This window comes from Micromys minutus, assembly GCF_963924665.1.
Source record: "Micromys minutus genome assembly, chromosome: 7".
Lineage (NCBI taxonomy): Eukaryota > Metazoa > Chordata > Mammalia > Rodentia > Muridae > Micromys > Micromys minutus.
In genome coordinates, this window is record NC_137976.1 from 59,461,278 (window position 1) to 59,481,396 (window position 20,119).

Consider the following 20,119-nt stretch of genomic DNA (forward strand, 5'->3'; position numbering starts at 1 on the left):
TAGGCTCCACCTCTTAGAGGTTCAACCACCTTCCAAGTCTTTGACACACGGGTCTTTGGGGGAGGGGTACTTAAAAACCAAAGCATAGGTTGGCAAGATGGCTCAGAGGATAAAGACACTTGCCACCAAGCTTGCCAACCTAAGGTGGGTCCTTGTCATGGGATCCACATGGTAGAAAAAGAAAACTGACTCTCAGTAGTCCTTTGATCTTCGAATGTGTGCTGTGGTGCGCGCCCCACACACACACACACACACACACACACACACACACACACACACACACACACACTCAGAGAGATAGAGAGAGAGAGAGAGAGAGAGAAACAATGATGATGATAACTATTTTTAAAGATTTATTTATTTATTTATTTGTCTGTCTGTCTGTTTATTTATTTATTTATTTATTAAGAGCACACTGCAGCTGTTTTCAGGCACACCAGAAGAGGGCATCAGATCCCATTACAGATGGTTGTGAGCCACCATGTGGTTGCTGGGAATTGAACTCAGGACCTCTGGAAGAACAGTCAGTGTTCTTAACCACTGAGCCATCTCTCCAGCCCAGTAGTTTTTGGAGATATGGTCTCACTGTGTAGCACTTGTTGACACCTGAACTTTCTATGTAGGTCATGCTATCCTTGAACTCACAGAGATCCACTTGCCTCTGCCTCCCAAGTGCAGCAATTAAGGCATGTGCCACCCTGCTCTGTTAAATAAATTCTTTTTTAAAAAATGCAAAACATAGCAAAGTGGAAGAAGGAGCACACCTCAAACACAACTCCCCTCTCTAGCTTCTTCTCAGTTGGCCCACAACGAAGAACTTCCACATGGTGCCCCTCACCCACCTTGTCATTTTGAGACATTCCAACCTGAGGTCGGCCCCCAGAGCTCACCTATACCCACCACCTTGAAGCCAGATGTTCTAAACCGCTCAGGGCTCAGGGAATAAATCCCAGGGAAGGTCCTAGGGTTTTCTAGCAGGTAGGCACCAAGGTCAGGAAGAGCTGGAGCTGTGGTGTGACCCTGGAGTGACCCCACATGCAAACAGGCAGAGAGGCTCCAGGGTGGCCCTGGGCTGTTTGTAGATAAGCTTTTTTTTTTTTTTTTTTTTTTTTTTTTTTTTTTTTTTTTCTTTATTTCCAGCTCAGCACTGACTGGGAGAAGAACTCAGTCAAGTCCTTCCCTCTCCCTCTCCCTCCTCATGCAATTGTTCTGTGAGCACTTGCAGACATTTGTATGGATTAGTTAATTTCATTTTATGCCTAGTTAGGGCCCCTAATGAGGAATCTACAAATTAATGTCAAGTCGTGATGCAAATTAGTGGAATCCACAGCCTCAGCCTCCTGGCTCAGGTCTGAGTTTCTAAACAGCCAGAGTGGAGTATTCCCTTCGAATCCTCAAAACGGCCACCTTTCTGATTCATTGAGTGTCTAATTGCATGGCTCATGGGGAAAGCTCCCATCAAAAACGAAAACAGTCTCCCGTGAACCCCTGCTCCTCTTTCTCTAACCTTCACCACCAGCAGGCTCAGCTCAGCCCAGCTCCAGGCTTGCCCTCCCTAACCCTTCCTCCCATTCTAACTGGAGCCGGTTATCATAAAAGGAAGATCTGTGTGTAAAAACAGCAAAGTCTCCTTCCCTCTCTGGCCTCAAGCTTTCTCACAACTCCTGGGGAAATGGGGTTGCTTTCTCAAGGAGAGGAGCCCTGCTGGGGACGCAGAAATGCCTGGCTCTTGGCATGTTGTTGCCTGGGTTAGCCTGGTACTATGTAGTTCAGGATGGCCTCTTTTGTTTAGCTTCCCGAGGGCTGGCATCACAGGCATGGGCCACCAAGCCCAGACTGTCAGGTTCCGGAATAGGATGTCAAGAGGGCAGGGGTGGCCATGGCTCAGGGGAGAGCTGGTCCGAGCTGAGGGGTAGCCACTCCTAGGACCACGAGGTCACATTTTACTGTGTTGGGAGCTGCTGGGAGGAGCAGCCTCCAGCTTCATGGTGAAGCCCAGGGTCTGGAAGCTTCTCCTCTGGCTATGGAATGAGTACACACAGTGTGACCAGTACCTGGTAGTGACCAACCCATGCTGTGAGTTCAAAGATCTCTGTCCCTAAAACACTGACTGTGTGTGTGTGGGGGGGGGGGGGGGCTCTGTGAAGAGAGATGTCTGTGTGCCAGTCCCAAGCTGAGAGAAAGAAGTGTAGCTGAATGCTTCCTGAGGAGACAGACCCTGTCCTCAGTGCATGAGTCTGGCTCTGTGCCAACTGCTTTGCCAGCAGAGTCGAGTGAAAAATAACCTTTCAAGTCATTCATGTATTGTGTGCCTGCACACACATACACGTGTGTGTTGCATTATGTGGTGAGAAACCTAATATGTCATGTTTTATATATATGCTAGGCAGGTGCTCTACCACTGAGCCACACATCCCGACCCAATCCTTCTCAGAAAGGGTCTTGTCATGGAATACGCCTGTACACCACTGCTGGCCCTTTTTCAAAACTGTATTTCAAAGGGAGAAATACACACCCCACTTGGGGGAACAAAGACATGAGGGGTTTTCATATGCTTAGATCAGAAAGATGGTTTGGGTTGGGTTTTTTTGGGGGGGAGGGGTGTTGTTATTTTATTGGGTTCTTATACCTACCACACTTCCAACCTTATTCTACCGTAATGCCTTCCCTCTTCCCACCCCCAATATGAGGTAGGAGAGAAAAAAAAGGTTAGAAGGGAGAGTATAGATGTCTTTAGACTACTTCCTGCTGATTAGGGACATTGGGTTCCTTGGCAAGTTCAATCTCCATCTTCAGGATATCTCCCAAGCAGCAAGCCGGCACTCCAGCACCAGCGAAAGCAGCAGAGAAACAGCGGGAACCAGCAGCAGCCGCCACACGCCTGCTCAGGGCTCTCGCCCGGGGATTCCAAACAGAAACAAAGATCACGTCCCTCCCAGAGCAGGAGACACTCACAGTTAGCGGCTGTGGACAAAGGGAAGCAACTTTATAACCCACACCTGGGATTAAAACAAAACAAAAAACCAAAATTTCGCATAACATAACTGGGATTTTAAAGAAACCAAAATTCTCGATACATCATTCACCACAAAAAAAAAAAAAAAAAAAAAAAAAAAAAACAAAAACAAAACGGATGCTGGGAACGTGGTGAGTCTGGATTCTCTCGCGAGCGCGAAGCCCTCCTTAGAATACAGGCATGCGTACCAGTAGCTCGCCTTGGGAGATAGGCTCGCACATCAGCTCCTCATGGTCCCACTGTCTTTACCCTGAGTCCAGATTTTGATACACTGTCCTAGGGGAGGGTCACCTCACAGCTAACATCACTAGGGCTGAGTCAGCGCAGGACACGGAGGTATCTCAATCCGGCACCATCCAAGCCTGTTGAGTCCCCAGAAGTCTCCCCTGAGTAATCACATTGCCGAAATGTAGGTGGAAAGGTCCAAGTTTAAAGGTCTGTTTACTTTCCTTTCCTTTCACCCCAAGGACCGTGCCTGCTTGGTTAATGTTTATTTTGTTGAATAATCTAGTTTTAGTCACATCAATAAAAGTCCGTGCTACTTTTATAAAACAAACAAAAAGAAAAGCACTTTCAACCAGAGGCTTCTCCCAGGTCCGTTAGCTCTACTGCCACCTAGTGGCATATTCCTGGAGTGCAGGGCTGGCCATCTGGGCTAGAGTTCAGGAACTGTAAGTAAGGTAGCCAGCCTGACCGAGGTCTACTCTGAATTCCAGTTTCCAGATACTAAAATAGAAAGTGCTCTATATGTGGGTAGGGGGTTGTTACAATCAAACGAACGGATGACCATCAAATGCCTAGTGTCCTGTAATGTTTTAGTGGAGAACTTGATCTCATGGAGTGGTTTCCAGCTAGTTTCTTGTGGTTTCATTGTTTACTTTATTACTTTATGTGCATGTATGTCAGTATGAGGGTTCCAGATCCTCTGGAACTGGAGTTAAAGACAGTTGTGAGCTGCCACATGGTTGCTGAGAATTGAACCCAGGTCCTCTAAAAGAGCAGCCAGTGCTCTTATCTACCAAGCCATCTCTCCAGTCCCTTTCAGCTGTTTCGAAAGGCTTCCTGGTCCCATTGTTTCTGTCACCAACCCCAGGGATGATGCTACAGAAAGCACAGGTCTACCTTATCAGGCACTGTGCTCCAGAGGTGATGCACAGACAAACCTGGAGGGGTGGGGCAGATCTAGCAGGCGATATTTAACAAATTCAGAGAAAGTCAGCCAAGGGCCCAAGGACTGGGAGACTGAATGAGGCAGGGGGCACTAAGTCAAAAACACCGCAAGGTTTTAAGAACAAAACAACACCGCAAACACAGCAGAAAGCTCAAATTTTATAAATCTATAGATGAATTGATCATGGAGGCACACATCTGTAACGCTAGTGAACTTGAAGGCCGAGATGGGGGACTTGGACTTCAAGGCTAGCCTGGGCTTCACAAGATGCTGACAAAAATAAGGGGTACAGAGGTAGTTGTCCCTAACTCTCTTGCCACACGGACACAAGGGCCCGAGTTTGATCTGAAGCACCCGTGTACAAAGTAGGGCACAGCTGTGTGTACGTACAATCCCATCACTGAAGAGAAAGTGAAAAGTGAACCCCAGAGCTCACTGGCCAAGCAGTGTAGCCAAGTCAGTGAGCTTCAGATTCATGGGGGGGGGTGGCTATGGTTGCCAACTGGACACACTTGGGAGGAGGTTCTGCCAGTTCAAGAATTGCTTCCATCAGATTGGCCTATGGATTTGTTCCGGTAGCATTTTCTTGATTGCTAGTTGATGCAGTATGGTCAGCACTTCAGCCGACGTGCTCCGGTAAGAAAGCCAGTGTCCCTCCACGGCCTCTACTTCAGTTCCTACCTTGACTTATGGACTGAAACCTATAAGCCAAATAAACATTTTATCCCCAAGGCGTTTTTCTCACAGCACCAGAAAGCAAAGGACATGGTAGGTTAAAACGTAGAAAAGAAAACGAGGAGAAATTGGGCAGCCGGGTCTTGTTGTAAGAGAGGAGCATTATTTGTTGAGCCAGAGTCCCACAGTGTAGCCCAGGTTGGACTCAAATTGCTGATACTTCTATTCCTGCCCCCTAGCTACTAGTATGACAGATGTGCACCACATCTGTGATATGGGAGATTCTGACACATCTATACTATAATTGAGAAACAAAGTAGAAAAAGCAAACAATAAAAAAACATGTGAACTCCAGTTTAGAGATGTCCACAATGGCCCACAGGGCGCACTGACCCCTATAGCTACCCTAAACACACACCAGACTCTGTATACATTGGACTCTTGCCATACTTGCAACCCAGCCATTTCAGGCACTTTATCCTGCATCCTCTCCAGGGGAACTTCAGTGGGCTTAGGGGATGGTGCCTCTGAATAGAAACACAGGGAAGCTCTCCCAGAAGAGGGTATGGGGGAGACCTACATCCAGGTACAGGAGGGGCCGAAGCTGAGCCATATTATGCAGTCGAAGCGGCCATTTCAAATGCCTGAGGCAATGAGATGCCGTGAAGCCCCCAAGTTTGTATGCTTGTATGTGAACCCCAAATGCAAGTGTTAAAAGGTGGTTGGGCCAGGTTTAGTGATACATAAGTTTAATCTCAGCACTTAAGAGGCAGAGTCAGGTGGATCTTTGAGTTTGAGGCCAGCCTGGGCTACATAGAAAGACTCTATTTCAAAACAAACAAAACAAATTGGTTAGTGTTAGTTATGAAAAGGCTTTCCAGTCATTCAGTCCCTTATTCTATCTATCCATCCACCCACCCACCCACCCATCCATCCATCCACCCACTCATCCACCTACCCACCCACCTACCCACCCATCCACCCACCCACCCATCCATCCACCCACCTACCTACCCACCATCCATTCATCCATCCATCCACCCACCCACCCACCCATCCATCCATCCACCCACTCATCCACCTACCCACCCACCTACCCACCCATCCACCCACCTACCCATCCACCTACCTACCTACCCACTATCCATTCATCCATCCACCCACCCAGCCACCCATCCATCCACCCACCCACCTACCCACCCACCCACCCACCCATCCATCCACCCACCTACCCACCCATCCACCTATCTGTTTGTGAGACGGGGCTGCATGTAGCTTAGGAGGAATTCATACTCTACATAGCTAAGGTCCCTCCACTTCTGATCCCCTCTTTCTCTGTAGTCTGTCTTCTACCATGTGCTGATATATCAAGACAACAGATGCAGCCTCTCCATCTTAGGCTTCCCAGTCTCCAGAACTGTTTTGCTTTTCTGACCCAGATCTTCTACATGACCCCAGCTGGCCTGTTACTTGTATAGACCTGGATGACTTCAAACTCACATCAATCCTCCTGTTTCTCCCTCCCAAGTGATGATGGTCACAGACATCAGGCTCTGAGGTCTGCACACTGCCTCCTGGGTGTGCCCTTTGCTTCCTTAGCCAGCCTGCTCTCAGGCAGTGTTCCCCCAAGAGCTTCAGTTTCCATCTCTACCAGAGGACAGGGGGCTTCAGTTACCCCTGGGCTGGTGTGCCTCACAAACTGAACATGAGCTGGACACATAGAGGAGCTGCCAGGGCTCCAGTGTCAGGCAGATATGGGAGCTTCCTGAGGTCCCTCCAGTTCCTGAATGGGAATACTGCTGTTTGCGGCCTGCTCGGCTGCTCTGCAGGGCCTAGGTCGTGTAGAATGGCTCACATGCCAGGGTGTCGTACACCAGCTCATGTTTAAGAAGGAACCAGAGAGGAATCTGAAACTGTAACTGAAGGGTATGCAGCCTTCATCTCAGGCTGCTCAGTCACCTGTTTCCTGGAGTCTTTCCCACACACCAGTCTCAGGGTAAACGTCCTCAGCCTCAGCTCACCCTCCCAGGCTATTGGAAAGGCAAAGAAGTGGCAACCACAGGCACTTGGGAGAGCCACACAGGCCAACTGGCCCTTTTATCCTAACTACTTATGGCTTTTTGTATGATTTTTTTCCCTCGGGGGCAGGGGAGGTCTAACCATATTGTCTACGCTGATAATTCACACACTCAAGTGATCCTCCTGCTCAAGTGTCTCCTGAACAGCTAAATTATAGATCCAAGTAGGTGTATTTATGGATCCTCCCTAGTGCTGGGATTATAGGTGTGAGCCATCATACCTGGCCTTAGTTGTTGCAGTAAATATTAAATGGAAGGCTTAACCTTTTATTGGCTTCGTGTGGTCTCACTCCGAAGTCACCACTCTAGTGTGGAGCAGTGTGCCCTCTGCACAGTTCCCTTCCTTGGTGGTTCACTCCACCCACCCTACTGCCTTCTTTGTCCCGGGTGGAATTACCGCCCCGACATCTTTCTTCCACCACCTGTCACAAACATCACTAGAAGCCCAGTAGCTTTTCATACAAGTGTATATATCAAACTCTCAACCCACAAACCCTCTACACAATAAGATTACATCCAATGGAAAAAGATACAGACTGCCCTTCTATATGAGATAAATGACCCATAAAATCCTTAAAATATTTATATCTACCATGCACCAATTAAGTTCACCTAGGTCCAAATCACCCTTCTCGAGTTCCATCTTGATCTCCCTTTTTTTCTCTCCTCTTCCGATTTTTCTCCGCCTACCTCTCCCTGTCCAATCATGTAACACCTTAACATAAATCTACATTTAGTCTTTATTTTTTTAAGATTCATTGATTTTATGTACTGAGTACACTGTCACTGTCTTCAGACACACAAGAAGAGGGCATCAGGTCTCATTACAGATGGTTGTGAGCCACCATGTGGTTGCTGGGAATTGAACTCAGGAGCTCTGGAAGAACAGTCAGTGCTCTTAACCACTGAACCATCTGTCCAGCCCAGCCTTAGTCTTTAAAAGGAGAGGAAATCATATCTAGGCTTTAAGGATCCTGGAATCCTGTATCTGAAAGAACTGCTTCTATTTTAGGGCTCTGTAAGTTCTGAATCGAAGCTACTAACACAACAGGGGTGTGCCACATCTTGATGTGGGAGATCTTGGCACCTTGTACTGACCAGTTATGTGTGTCAACTTGACACAGCTGGAGTTATCACAGAGAAAGGAGCCTCCCTTGAGGAAATGCCTCCATGAGATCCAGTTGTAAGGCATGTTCTCAATTAGTGATCAAGGGGGGAGGACTCACTGTGGGTGGTACCATCCCTGGGCTGGCAGTCCTGTGTCCTATAAGCAAGCTGAGCAAGCCAGTAACATCCCTCCATGGCCTCTGCATCAGCTCCTGCTTCCTGACCTGCTTGAGTTCCAGTCCTGACTTCCTTTGGTGATGAACAGCAATGTGGAAGTGTAAGCTGAATAAACCCTTTCCTCCCCAATTTGCTTCTTGGTTATGAGGTTTGTGCAGGAATAGAAACCCTAAGACTTGCCTCTATAACTGTTAAATAAACACTTTAACTCCATAGTTTAGAAACTTATATAATGTCCTACATGGATCCCTACAGCTATTCTGAACACATAGGGAGCATGTTTTATACACTGAGCTCTTTCCATACTTAACCCTTCGCTGCCCTTTGGATGTGTTGTGTAATGGAAAGACATGGAGATGAAAGGCTTTGTTGTGCCAAGACTGTGATTTAGTCCTCATTTAAGCTTCCCCCAGATCGGGTGGGGGCTAGAGGGGGAGGAGTGAAGCCAGCTGCTTTCCAGTTGTTTGCACCCAGACACAGCATAAGGACAGTGCTGGCGTTCTTTGGGCTTCACCGGTATTGTTGATGTGATAGTCCTAATGAGGTTAATGTGTTACATACATTTACTTACTACAGAAACACAGATATAGATACTCCTTTCTCCACACCCACCCTCATACACACATAAATTGTGTGTCAAGGTCAGTGAAGCAGGGAGTAGCTCAGTAACCTGAGACTCCACTTGGTCTGGGCTCTACATGCATTGTGCTTTTTTTTTTTTTGAAGATTTAAGTACACTGTTGCTGTCTTCAGACACACCAGAAGAAGGATCAGATCTCATTACAAATGGCTGCAAGCCACCATGTGGTTGCTGGGAATTGAACTCAGGACCTCTGGAAGAACAGTCAGTGTTCTTAACCACTGAGTCATCTCTCCAGCCCCCATGCATTGTGCTTCTAACAATGCACTAAGCACTTACCTGCATGGACTATGCAACCCCCACCCCCCACAACAATCCACCTCTCCAACCTGGACCACCAACAGCTCTGAGCTGTATACACACCCCACTGTTTTGTTTTTAAATAAATTCAAATAAATATAGTTTAGTGGTGTTCCTTACATTCACAAAGCCACACAAAATGATACTTACTTAGTTCTTTTCACTTTATTAATCTGAAATTCCACCTCCAGTCCTGGCAACCACCCTTCTAGTTCCTGTTCCTGTGGCTGGGATCTCAGTGCTACACAGCTGTGATCTGTGGCTTCTTCAATACTGTGTAATGCAGTAAAGGTTAGTCGACATCACAGCATGTGTCAAGATTTCTTTCCTTTTTAATGCTGAATGATACTACATTAAAAAAAATACCTAATTTTTTAAAGAACCCATTTGTCCATCAATAAACATACATGCCAGGTGGTGTCAGCACACACCTTTGATCCTAGCACTCCAGCACGGCAGAGGCAGGTGGATTGCTCTGAGTTCAAGAATAGCCAGGGGTACACAGAGAAACCCAGTCTCAAAAAATAAGATAAAACAAAATAAAGCCCAAACCCGGGTGCTTCCATGTTCCAAAAAACCAAACAAAAAAAACCCAAACAGATAAAAACAAAAAACCAAACCAAAAAACCAAACCAACTCTCCTCTCCCCCAAAAAACCCTACCACATTCTGTTTCTTTGTGGGTCGGGGTAGCTAGCTCATGCTGGTACCTATGTAGCCTAGGCTAGCCTCAAACTGGTGTTCCCCCTGCCCTACCACCCGAGTGTTGGAATTACATGCATGGATGAGCACTCTGAGATGGTGCTTGTCTTCTACTTTATTATTCTATGGTTAGGAACTGAACACAGGCTGGCACACATGGAAGAGCCCTTTGTTAATCAACAGAGGTCGTTACGTAGAGAAGAAAATGTGTATTCACACTGATAACTTTTGCTTCTACCAACGCTGTCTTTTCAAAAACCACAGCAAAGCCAAGAGTGGTGGCTCACACCTTTAATCCCAGCACTCACTTGGTGGCAGAGATAGGTCTTTGTGTCCAGTCTGGTCTATAAAACCAGTTCCAGGGCTACATGAAACCCTGTCTCAAAAAGAAACAAATCAGAGCAAAACTGTAGCAAAAAATTAAGTCTTTTCTAATTTTAGTATCTTATTTTTCAAAACACCAACATTAGGTCATTTTAAAACATAATATGGCATGCATTAATTTCTCACAAAAAAAAAAAAACCCAGGTATTTACATGAATGGGTCATCTTAAAATAATACAAATTTTCTGGAAATAAACACAACACTTCCTTTATTATATAAGTTTGGCAAACAGGACAAAAATCCAGCAACATTTTAAACATGTAAAAAAGTCAAATGTGGAACAGTACTGAGTATAGTTTAAGACATTAGAAACAATGAGTGAACAGTTAGGGGTCTGCTAGCTAGCAGAGTGAGTGCTTGGCTTCTGAACATGTACCATGAAACACACATTAAAACACAACAACACAATTTATCTTTACAAAAATCACAGACAGGCGATAGAAAAGCACATTAATGCTGAAGGGATCCCACGTGTCTTCACTGCGAGTGTCTTACACATGGAAATGCTACATCTCGTACCCCGAAATGCCACATGCACAGAGCCAAGCAGAAGAACCTGAGGCTTGCTGCTGAAGTTAACAAGTATCTGAGAATAATAACGCTCAATTAAAACTTTCTATATGGCAACTTCTAGATTGTAATAATATATTTATTTCACTGCAAATCTGAGAAGCTAAGACTTCATTGTTGGCAGTATAAAATTTCTGACCAGTATCAAAATTTTGGTGGAACACAAACTGAAGGCATTTTCTAGTGCCCACAGATGGTACAGGATCTAGGAACAGGGAAGAAAACCTTAGACTTCACAATAAGTTTCTGCTGAGCTTTGTCAAACCAAACAGCTCAACTCTAAGGCAAGATAAAACACCCCTACGGCAGACAGGGGTCTTGTCTTGGGAAGAACTCTCCCCATGAAATCTGGACCATCCGCACTGAGAGGGACACATGGAAATGAACTCACATCCTGACGTGCAGGCACTGGTTCAGAAGCCTGACTGACAATCTGTTGGTGTATCTTCTTATTAAATTAACGTTTTGGAATCAGCACCAGTCCCCAAAACTTCAAATTATAATATTTATTCTTCATTAAAATGTATTGTTTGTGCTATATGAACACAACTATGTTTAAAGAAAGCTGATTTGTTCCATGTACTGTATGCTTTTATGTATTAGGTAGCAATCGAATTTCCTTGTGCTTCGTCTTGGGGCACTTTGATTGAAGAGAAAGTCATTTCATAGGATTACATCTTGCTGAAGCATTCCTTAGCATTGGTCCAAACCTGAATTCCCTGAGAACAAAAGAAACTTTTATAATGCGGTTTTACACAACAGACCCATGGCCAACATCATAGTGACTGGGGCGTCTATACAGATCCCTCAAACATCAGGAAGACTGCAGTGTCTGCTCTCAGACCCTTGTTCAAATATGGTTCTGAATCTTAAGAGAAATAAAAGGAAGACAAATGGGATCAAGCAAGTCAGATTACCCCAGCTGCACATGATATGACCCTGTGCGTAAGACAGGAAGGCTCTACCTGGGCTACACTATGAGGCCCTATCATGAGAGAAGAAAACAAAGAGCAGTTGAGGTGGAGGACCCACACCCACGTGCCCCTTTCCCAGTGTGTAAGTGACAGGAAAGCAAGCTCCATCTCAGCACTGCTATGTAAGAGGCCACACGAGCTCAGATGCTCCAGTTTTCTACGGGAGAGAAGAAATGTTTCTAAGTGACTGTAGCTATCAAAATGCCCCAAAGGATGCACACCAAACTATAGCAGAGAAATATTTTTGAAAGCATCTTGGTGGTGGTTGGAGGACTCTTTACTTAGTATGTTCTGAGTCACTGAAGTTTTCATTATTCTTGTGATATTTTTATAATACTTAAAATCTGTAAAGTATACCTGAAAAAATCACATTTTAACTTATTTGTTCTGAGACAGGGTCTTGCTCTGTAGCCATGGATGGCCAGGAACTCAAGGGACCTGCCTGCCTTTGCCTCCAAAGTGCTAGAATTAAAAGGTGTGCACCACCATGCCTGGTCAACTGTTTTTTTTAAAATGTCCACCCAGGGCTGGAGTGAAGGGCGGCTCAGTGGTTGAGAGTACTTCTGGTCAGGCAGAAGACTTGGGTTTGGTTCCTAGCACCCAATCAGGCTGCTCACAACCATGTACATGAACCCCCACATGCTGGCTACCTTTTTGCACATGCTGATCTGCATGATGGCATAGCTGATGAGGGCTTCCTTTAGGTCCCGGTTCTTTTGTTCTTTGAAGCGCTCGATATCAGCCCATGCATTTTTCACAAACTCTCTGAAATACAAATACATAGCCACATTTACCCTCATTTAAAGACTGTCCGTTACATGCCCAATCAACCTGTTTGTACAGCCATTTTCTCCAAACTGAAACCTCCTAATACTCCCCTATACAGAGGATAGGGGAGCTAATGCCACGTGTGAGGATCTGGATTCACAAAGCTACAAGACCTTACAAGGTCCCTTCCACGGTCACAAAAGCAGTGAACAGACTCTGGGTAAAGCATCACCTCTGTGGAGCCACCTGCAAGCTGGGCAGGAGCTCCAGGATGTGGTTGTCATGAGTCATCCTTCATGTCCTGTAAGTAACCCCAGTGACTCAAGTAAGTAACTCACTGACTCACCAAGCTAAGCTAACTGTCTCTGTGGTGTGTCATCTGTGCCCTAACTAGAGTAGACAGACATCTGTTCATATCTCCTCAGGATAAAGTGCCATAGTTTCTTAAAACTGTCTATGTAGAAGGAAAAGCTACTGCTCTTTCTTTATGTATGCCAGAGGAAAACAAGGTATCTGGATACTTTCCTATAGTATGCTCAGTATTTATGCGTATATTAATACTTCTTGCCACAACAGTTCTACCTTCAAACAGATAAGGATGGGTCCTTGAGCCACTCAGAGCTTATAGATAGCACAGGAAATGCCTGCCTAGGTCACTAGAAAGTATGCATTAATTAACAGTCCTGATTAGCAGGGGCATGACTGCAAGGAGGAGTGGAGCCTGAGAAGGCTCAGTGGATAGGAGGTTAGGAGCACTGGCTGCTCATACAGAAGACTGGGGTTCAGGTCCCAGCAACTACATGACAGCTCACAACTGTCTATAACCCCAGTTCCAGTAGACCTGACACCCTCTTCTGTCCTTCTTGGGCACTAGACACATACATTGTGCACACACATACATGAGGCAAATCACTCACACATGTAAGCTAAAATGAAATCTTAAATGACAATCTGGGTCTTAAACTTTGGTTGCTGGGATTGGTGGCAGGTTCCTGTAGCTCCAGCCACTAGGGAGGCTAAAGTGGAAAGGGAATTGAACCCTGGGATTTCACACGTTTCGATAACACAGTGTGACTGAGCCCCCAACACTAGCCAAATGAATGGATAAGTGAATAATTCTTATTAATTATAAGAATTGACTTTGACTTTTTTAAGAGTAAACAGTTTCAAAAATTAACAAAGCCACTATAAAAAAATTCTTTTGTTTGTTTGTTTTAAGACAGGGTATCTCTGCCCTGGCTGTGTTGGAACACACTTTGTAGAGCAGGCTGGCCTGCCTCTGCCTGTTGAGTGCTAGAATTAAATTAAAGGTGTGCCCCACGACACTCAGCTGAAACAGTAGATTGTTCATCTACTTCTCATTTAGAAGAAACAGAAAAGGAGCCAAATGATAAAAGCAGATGTCTGAGATCTGAATTTCCAGAAATAGTTATGAAAACTACAAGTATGAAGGGAATACACCTCTTACAGTTACACTTTAGGCCCATGAACCCAGTGACAGTCACTGACAGCCATCCAGTATCAATGGGCACGCTACAGAACAAGTTCCGTGCGGTGACAGTATGGGGAGGGTGGGACAACCCTGTGAAGTGGCACTTGTGTTGTGTTCTGCAGGATGACCAGTCTTTGTTAATGAGTTAAAAAGGGCATAGAGAACGTGCAAAAATACAAATCATGAAAAGTATAACAAAAACTTACAATCCTGATTATGCCTCCCATACCTGCACATCACAACTGTCTCTAGAAAACCTTGCAGTCAGCACATAGTCAGCATCCAAGGATGGCACAAAGCAAGGAGCTGTCACTAGAGAATACCTAGTCCATCATGTCTAGCACTGCTAAGTGTCACAGCATTTTACCTGCCTTCCAGATTTTTAGACTTCAGCTGCTGTTCCCCTTCATTTATCTGCTCCTCTAGCACCTTTATCCGGGCTTCTCTTTGCTCTGGAGTTTCTTGACCAAAGAGTTTGGTAGTCATTCCCTTCAACGAGAATGTTCTCACAGTCTAAAGGGAAACAAACAGATGAACAGACAAGGCCTGGTACATACAGCGGGACATTACTCAGCTAAAGGGAAAGAACGCCGGTGTGTGCCACAAGCCAGATGACTCAAAGGGCATCCTGACAGGACAGCGAAAGACCAGCACTGTCTGACTGCACTAAAGTCGGGTATCTAGGAGTCAGTCAGAGGCAGAAAGTGGACTGTGGTTTCCAGGACTGGAGAGAAGACAGTTTTAGTTTCAAAATATGCCAATGTTCTAAGGATCAGCTGTAAACAATGTAATTATACCTGACTCTACTTAAAAATAGTCATTATGGTACTGTCTTTTTGGAGACAGGGTCTCCCTATGCAGACTAGCAGCTTCAAACTCAACAGACTGCCTGCCTCTGCCTCCCCACACTGGCTTCCTGACAAGTGTGTTTAGACTGAGTGAGCAACTGTGAGCTGAGGGACGGAGAAGCTGTGTGCCCTTGCTGCTGACATGTTTCTAGATCCTTCTCACAGCATATCAGCCAATGTATTCTGGCCAACTGACTGGACTGTACAGTTTTCTTCACAAGTACACACCACACCATTAGGCATTAAAGGGTACAACATACTCCCTTCTTAGCAGAAGTGCACTGATTCTGACTGGGTAAAACCTTCCAAGGTAAACTAAGTACTAAAAAACTTTAGTTTTTAAAATTTATGTGTATAAGTGCATGGGTGTTCAGGTGCCCAAAGAAGCCAGAAGGTGGGATCAGATCCCCCTGGAACTGGAGGTAAATGTGATTGTAAGTTTCCTGACTTAAGTGCTGGAAATCAAATTTGGTTCCTCTACAAGAGCAGCAAGCTCTTAACCCCAGCCCCTGAACTAAAATCCCTATTTAAAAAAAAAACAAAAACAAAAAACACCTGGCATAGTTTTGACGATTATTACCTTTTTATATCAAGAAGCAACCAAAGGGGGCAGGAGAGATGGCTCAGTGGTTAAGAACATCTGTTGCTCTTTTAAAGGACTCGGGTTTGGTTCCTAGCACCCACACCAGGAGAACATTGGCTCACAACTGCCTATAACTGCAGTTCTAAGGTATCCAGTGCCCTTTCCTGGCTTTCTGCAGGTATGGCGCATGCACACACAGACACGGACACGTGCACGAGCACAAGAACACATGCATGCACACACTTCTAATACGACTTTTTTAAAGGTGAGGGAGGTTAAGACACTGTACTCTGTGAGTGATTCTTTAATCTGTAATGATTTCTTGGAGAAAAGAAAAGCAACCAATCTCACGATTCTCCTAAGGCACAGGTATCTTGCTCATTACAACTGCACCCCCAGCCCCTCCCCACTGCTCCAGCATCAGAAACCCAAAGAGCACTCACCCCAGTGGCCAGCTCTTCGCACTGCTGTTTCTTGGAAGCCAGGTCTTGAGCAGCTGTCTCCAAGTCATACTGCATAAGCTCATGCTTCCTGCACACAGCCCTTGGGGTGACCAAGAACAGCCAGCCACTAAGGTTTTTTGGCTTCTTCAACATATCAGAAACGCTTTTAGGGGGCCAGGGAAAGGCAGTCATAATGTCTAACTAGTTTCAGAGCTTTTCTGACCATAACTTTCACATTTAAAATGTAGTAGCCCAATCCTGAAAATTAAATCTAAGCATAAAAACTTTACATATCCACAAACAAAAGATGGCTTACATAATTATTTTAATAAATGTACTAACTGTTTAGTATGCAACAATCTTTTTTTTCTGAAACAGTCTCAATTAGTGTAGTCAAAGCTGTTTTTGAGTTTCAAACCCTCTTGCTCTGCCTCCTGAACTGCCTTGTAATATGTGGTTCCCACTATCCGGCTCAAAAGCTCAGTCTGAGGTCTCATGTGGCAAATGAATATTCTCTGAAAGGGCAAAACTTCAAAGTTGTCTTCCTTTTCATCCTAGAAATATCTTAGCCTTAGATCATCATAATAATGAACTATGTTTATTATAAAATAATTCTAACACACAAGTGATAGGAACAGTACCAGAGCTCCCACAACTCTACTGTGTACACATAAGGTACACACTGAATATGTCCTACCTTCCAGAACTCAGATGGGCATTTATGACAAACTCCCACAACTCCACTGTGTGTCGACACAAGTGATCCTTTTATGACTTGTAGGAACTACACAGAATTTCAATATATTCAGCAACTTTCACCAAAATAGGTTTCCACGTTATGAAGCCGTAGAAAGTTGCTGTCAGTGTTCTCGTGCTGACAAGCTGAAGACGAATACAGCTCTTCTGTATTCCCAATAACATTTTTTTCAAAGATGTATTTTTTACATTGTGTGTGTGTGAGCACGTATGTTGATATGTTCAAGTGAGCGAAGGTGTCTGCAGATACCAGTGGCACTGGATTTCCCGGCACTGGAGTTACAGGTAGCAGTACTAAGAACTGAGCCTGGTCCTCTGAGGAGCGGTACAGACTCATCACTAACCCGACTCTCCAGCCCTCAGCAGAATCTCTCTTTGTTCCCCTGAGAACAGGGTCTTAGCATTATGTGCTCATGGCCAGCCTGGGCTCACCCTTGACCTTCACCTTCTGACCACGGTGAACAGAGGGGCACACAGCATGCCCAGCCCCCAACAGAATCTTATACAGCTTTTCAATGTGACCCCTTCAGAAGAATGATTTTTCTAACTTGAATTTAAAAAAAAAAAATCAAGCTGGACAGTGGTGGCGCACACCTTTAATCCCAGCACTCAGGAGGCAGAGGCAGGCAGGTCTCTGAGTTCGAGGCCAGCCTGGTAGGCATAGTGAGTTCTAGGACAGCCAGAGCTACACAGAAAAACCCCATCTTGGAAAAACAAACAAAACAAAATAACAAGAAAACAAAGGAAGGACGAGAGAATGGTAATCTGAATGAGAACGGCCCCTGGATGTTCACATGAATGACTGACTGACTGATTCCTAGTTGCTGAAATTGTTTGGGAAGAATTAGGTGTGTCATGAAAGGTGTGCACTAAGATGTCAAAAGCCTATGCCACTCCAGTTAGCTCCCTCTCTCTGATGCTTGTGGATCAGATGTTCGTAGCCACTGTTCCAGTGGACCTGCCTGCCGCCATGCTCCCACTTTGATGTTCATGGACTAGCTTCCAAAACTGTAAGCAAGCCCCCAATTAAATGGTTTCTTTTGTAAGCTACCTTGGCCATGGTGTCTCTTCAAGAGCAACAGGAAAGTATTAAGACATGAAGGAGGGAGGAGGGACACTAACCTTTTCTTATCCACTAAGTCTGTCTAGCAGAGAACTCTGTTGTCTCTATAGGGCTCTACACTCTGCCTGTTTTTTGGGCCCAATTTTCAAACTGGAAAAAGCAGGAAGAAACAGGCCAGAAGTACCCAACAGGAAGCTCTTCTGAAGATGCTTTATGGGTGGAACTTCTTATTTTTATGCATGTTAGAGGAATACACTGTGGTGCAGTAAAAATTAAAAAAAAAAAAAGAAAGAAACATTATAAGAATACGTTTAAGTTTTAACTCCAGTGTGGGATGTGGGGCCGCTTCAGACCGTCCACAGCAGCTGACTAGGATTTGCCTTGTGCTCTGGCAGGGGCATGATTTTGCCAGTGGCAGATGGTTTCTGTGACTGTGTGACCCTTAGATTTCTGGGAACTTTTCAGAGGGCAAATAAATGCTAGGGCCCCAAGAAGCATAGGGGGATTGTTGGTTGTTTGCTGCTGGTCATGGTTTGTTAAGTAGTTATGTGCCAAAAAGAAACAAGAAATGAGATACCCTGATGGTGAAGATCAAACTTGCAAGGAACGATGCCTCTGATCAGCAGGAAGTAGTCTAACGAGAATGTGCCCCCTTCCCCCTCAATCCTTTTTCTCTCTCCCATAGATCATTAGGAGGTTGAAAGGGTTGAAGAAAAAGGGTAAGCATAAATTAGCCAAAGGGTGGCTACACTGGGGCCTCACTACAGGGTCTGACACAAAGAAATCATTTAAAAAGCAACTACTGTCCACATTTGAAGGCCTGTCATTAGATACCCACCTAAGTGCTTCTGCATAAAACAGATACTCCTTCAGCTGATCTGCATAGTGCTCCTCATCTTCCAAAATATCATCAATAGAAGATGCATACCTGTGTAAGAAACAAGGCATAAATACTCTGTGCCAAGAAGTTGTGATGTTTTAGAGAAGTGGCAGCTTACAAGCAGCTATAACTCCATCTCCAGGGGATCCCACACCCTCTCCTGGGCCCTGTGGACATTTCAACATATGTGTTATTCACACACACACGGGAACACACACAAAAAGATGAATAATTTCTAAAAATCTTTTTAAAAAGCTAGTTTGAATATGGGATAAGAAAAAGTAATATTTAAAAAAATATTTTCCTACCTCTGAGAAGCTTAAGGTGCACTGAGATACAGTGTAAAAGTGAGGGTTTATATAGGTTCACTGTGGCATGACTGATTCAAGCTAATTAACATATTCATTACCTGACATATTCATATTGTTCATAATGAGAGCATTTAATACCTTTTCTTTGTCTTATTGGTTTAAAAGAACTATTTAAATATAGTAATTACATTTTATTGATATAACGTGAGTGTATGTGTGTGTGTGTGTGTGTGTGTGTGTGTGTGTGTGAACACAAGCACCATGATTCATGGTGGAAGACAGAGAACAGCTTTCAGGCATTAGTCCTTTCCTTTCACAATGTGGAACAGGGATCAAACTCAAGTCATCCGGACTTGGAGGCAAAGCCTTACCCATTGAGCACCTCACTGGCCTTAATGTTGTCTTTTCTTTTACAATTTAGGTTTTCATTTTTGTTTTGATAGGAACCTTCATATATGCTTTATATATAAATTTACACCCAGAGAAAAAAAATTGAGGTCTCATCTAAGTGTCCTCAGACTCCCTGTGCAGTGAGGGATCTTCTGGTTCTCCTGCCTCTACCTTCCCAGCACCTGATGACAAGTGTGTTCCACCATAATGGGTTAACATGCTGGGGATTGAACCCATGACCCTACAACTGTGCTGTATCTTCAGACCTAGAACAAGGTGTGCATATGCTTCAGAGGAATGAGGTACATGCATGTTGTATCAACATCTCCAGAACCTTCTCAGCTTCTCCAATAGAAGAGGTACCTTATTTTCTACAAATTTTACATAAAAGTTCTTTTTCTTCTCTGGGCATGGTAATACATGCCTTTAATCCCAGCACATGAGAGGCAGAAGGAGGCAGATCTGTGAGTTCCAGGATAGCCAGGACTATGTAGAGACGCTATCTAAAAACAAACCAACAAACAAAAACAAAAAGCTCTTGCTCCTTTGTAAACTCTCTTCAATATTCTCCTAAAAGCTATAATTTTAGTTTTACTATAACATACATATAAATCTAAATTGAATTACTTTTTATATAATAAAGTGTAAGATTATATAAAGTATAAGATCTCTTTATGGTCATAATATAGCTCTAAAATTAATCTTGAAAGCTAGATTCTGGGGGGAGAGGAAAAAAAAGAAAGCTAGATTCTTTGTCAAAACTAGTTTTGGCTATTTCAATATCATATAAA

General features: G+C 44.5%; 1 protein-coding gene across 2 annotated transcripts in view; it reads right to left on the minus strand.

The window, feature by feature from the left end:
- Positions 1 to 9,328: 9,328 nt before the first annotated feature.
- SNX4 (sorting nexin 4) overlaps positions 9,329 to 20,119 on the minus strand; it is a 53,233-nt gene continuing 42,442 nt past the window's right edge. Inside the window, exons 10-14 of one of the 2 annotated variants that reach the window (XM_080918874.1) lie at positions 18,586 to 18,675; positions 15,929 to 16,028; positions 14,422 to 14,567; positions 12,445 to 12,559; positions 9,329 to 9,437 (exon numbers count right to left, since the gene is read on the minus strand). In XM_080918874.1, the coding sequence (XP_080775000.1) occupies positions 9,432 to 9,437; positions 12,445 to 12,559; positions 14,422 to 14,567; positions 15,929 to 16,028; positions 18,586 to 18,675 (457 nt within the window). In that variant the 3' untranslated portion in view covers positions 9,329 to 9,431. Of the gene's footprint in view, positions 9,438 to 10,319; positions 11,540 to 12,444; positions 12,560 to 14,421; positions 14,568 to 15,928; positions 16,029 to 18,585; positions 18,676 to 20,119 lie in introns of those variants that run through there. The other variant, XM_080918873.1, reaches the window with a different exon arrangement.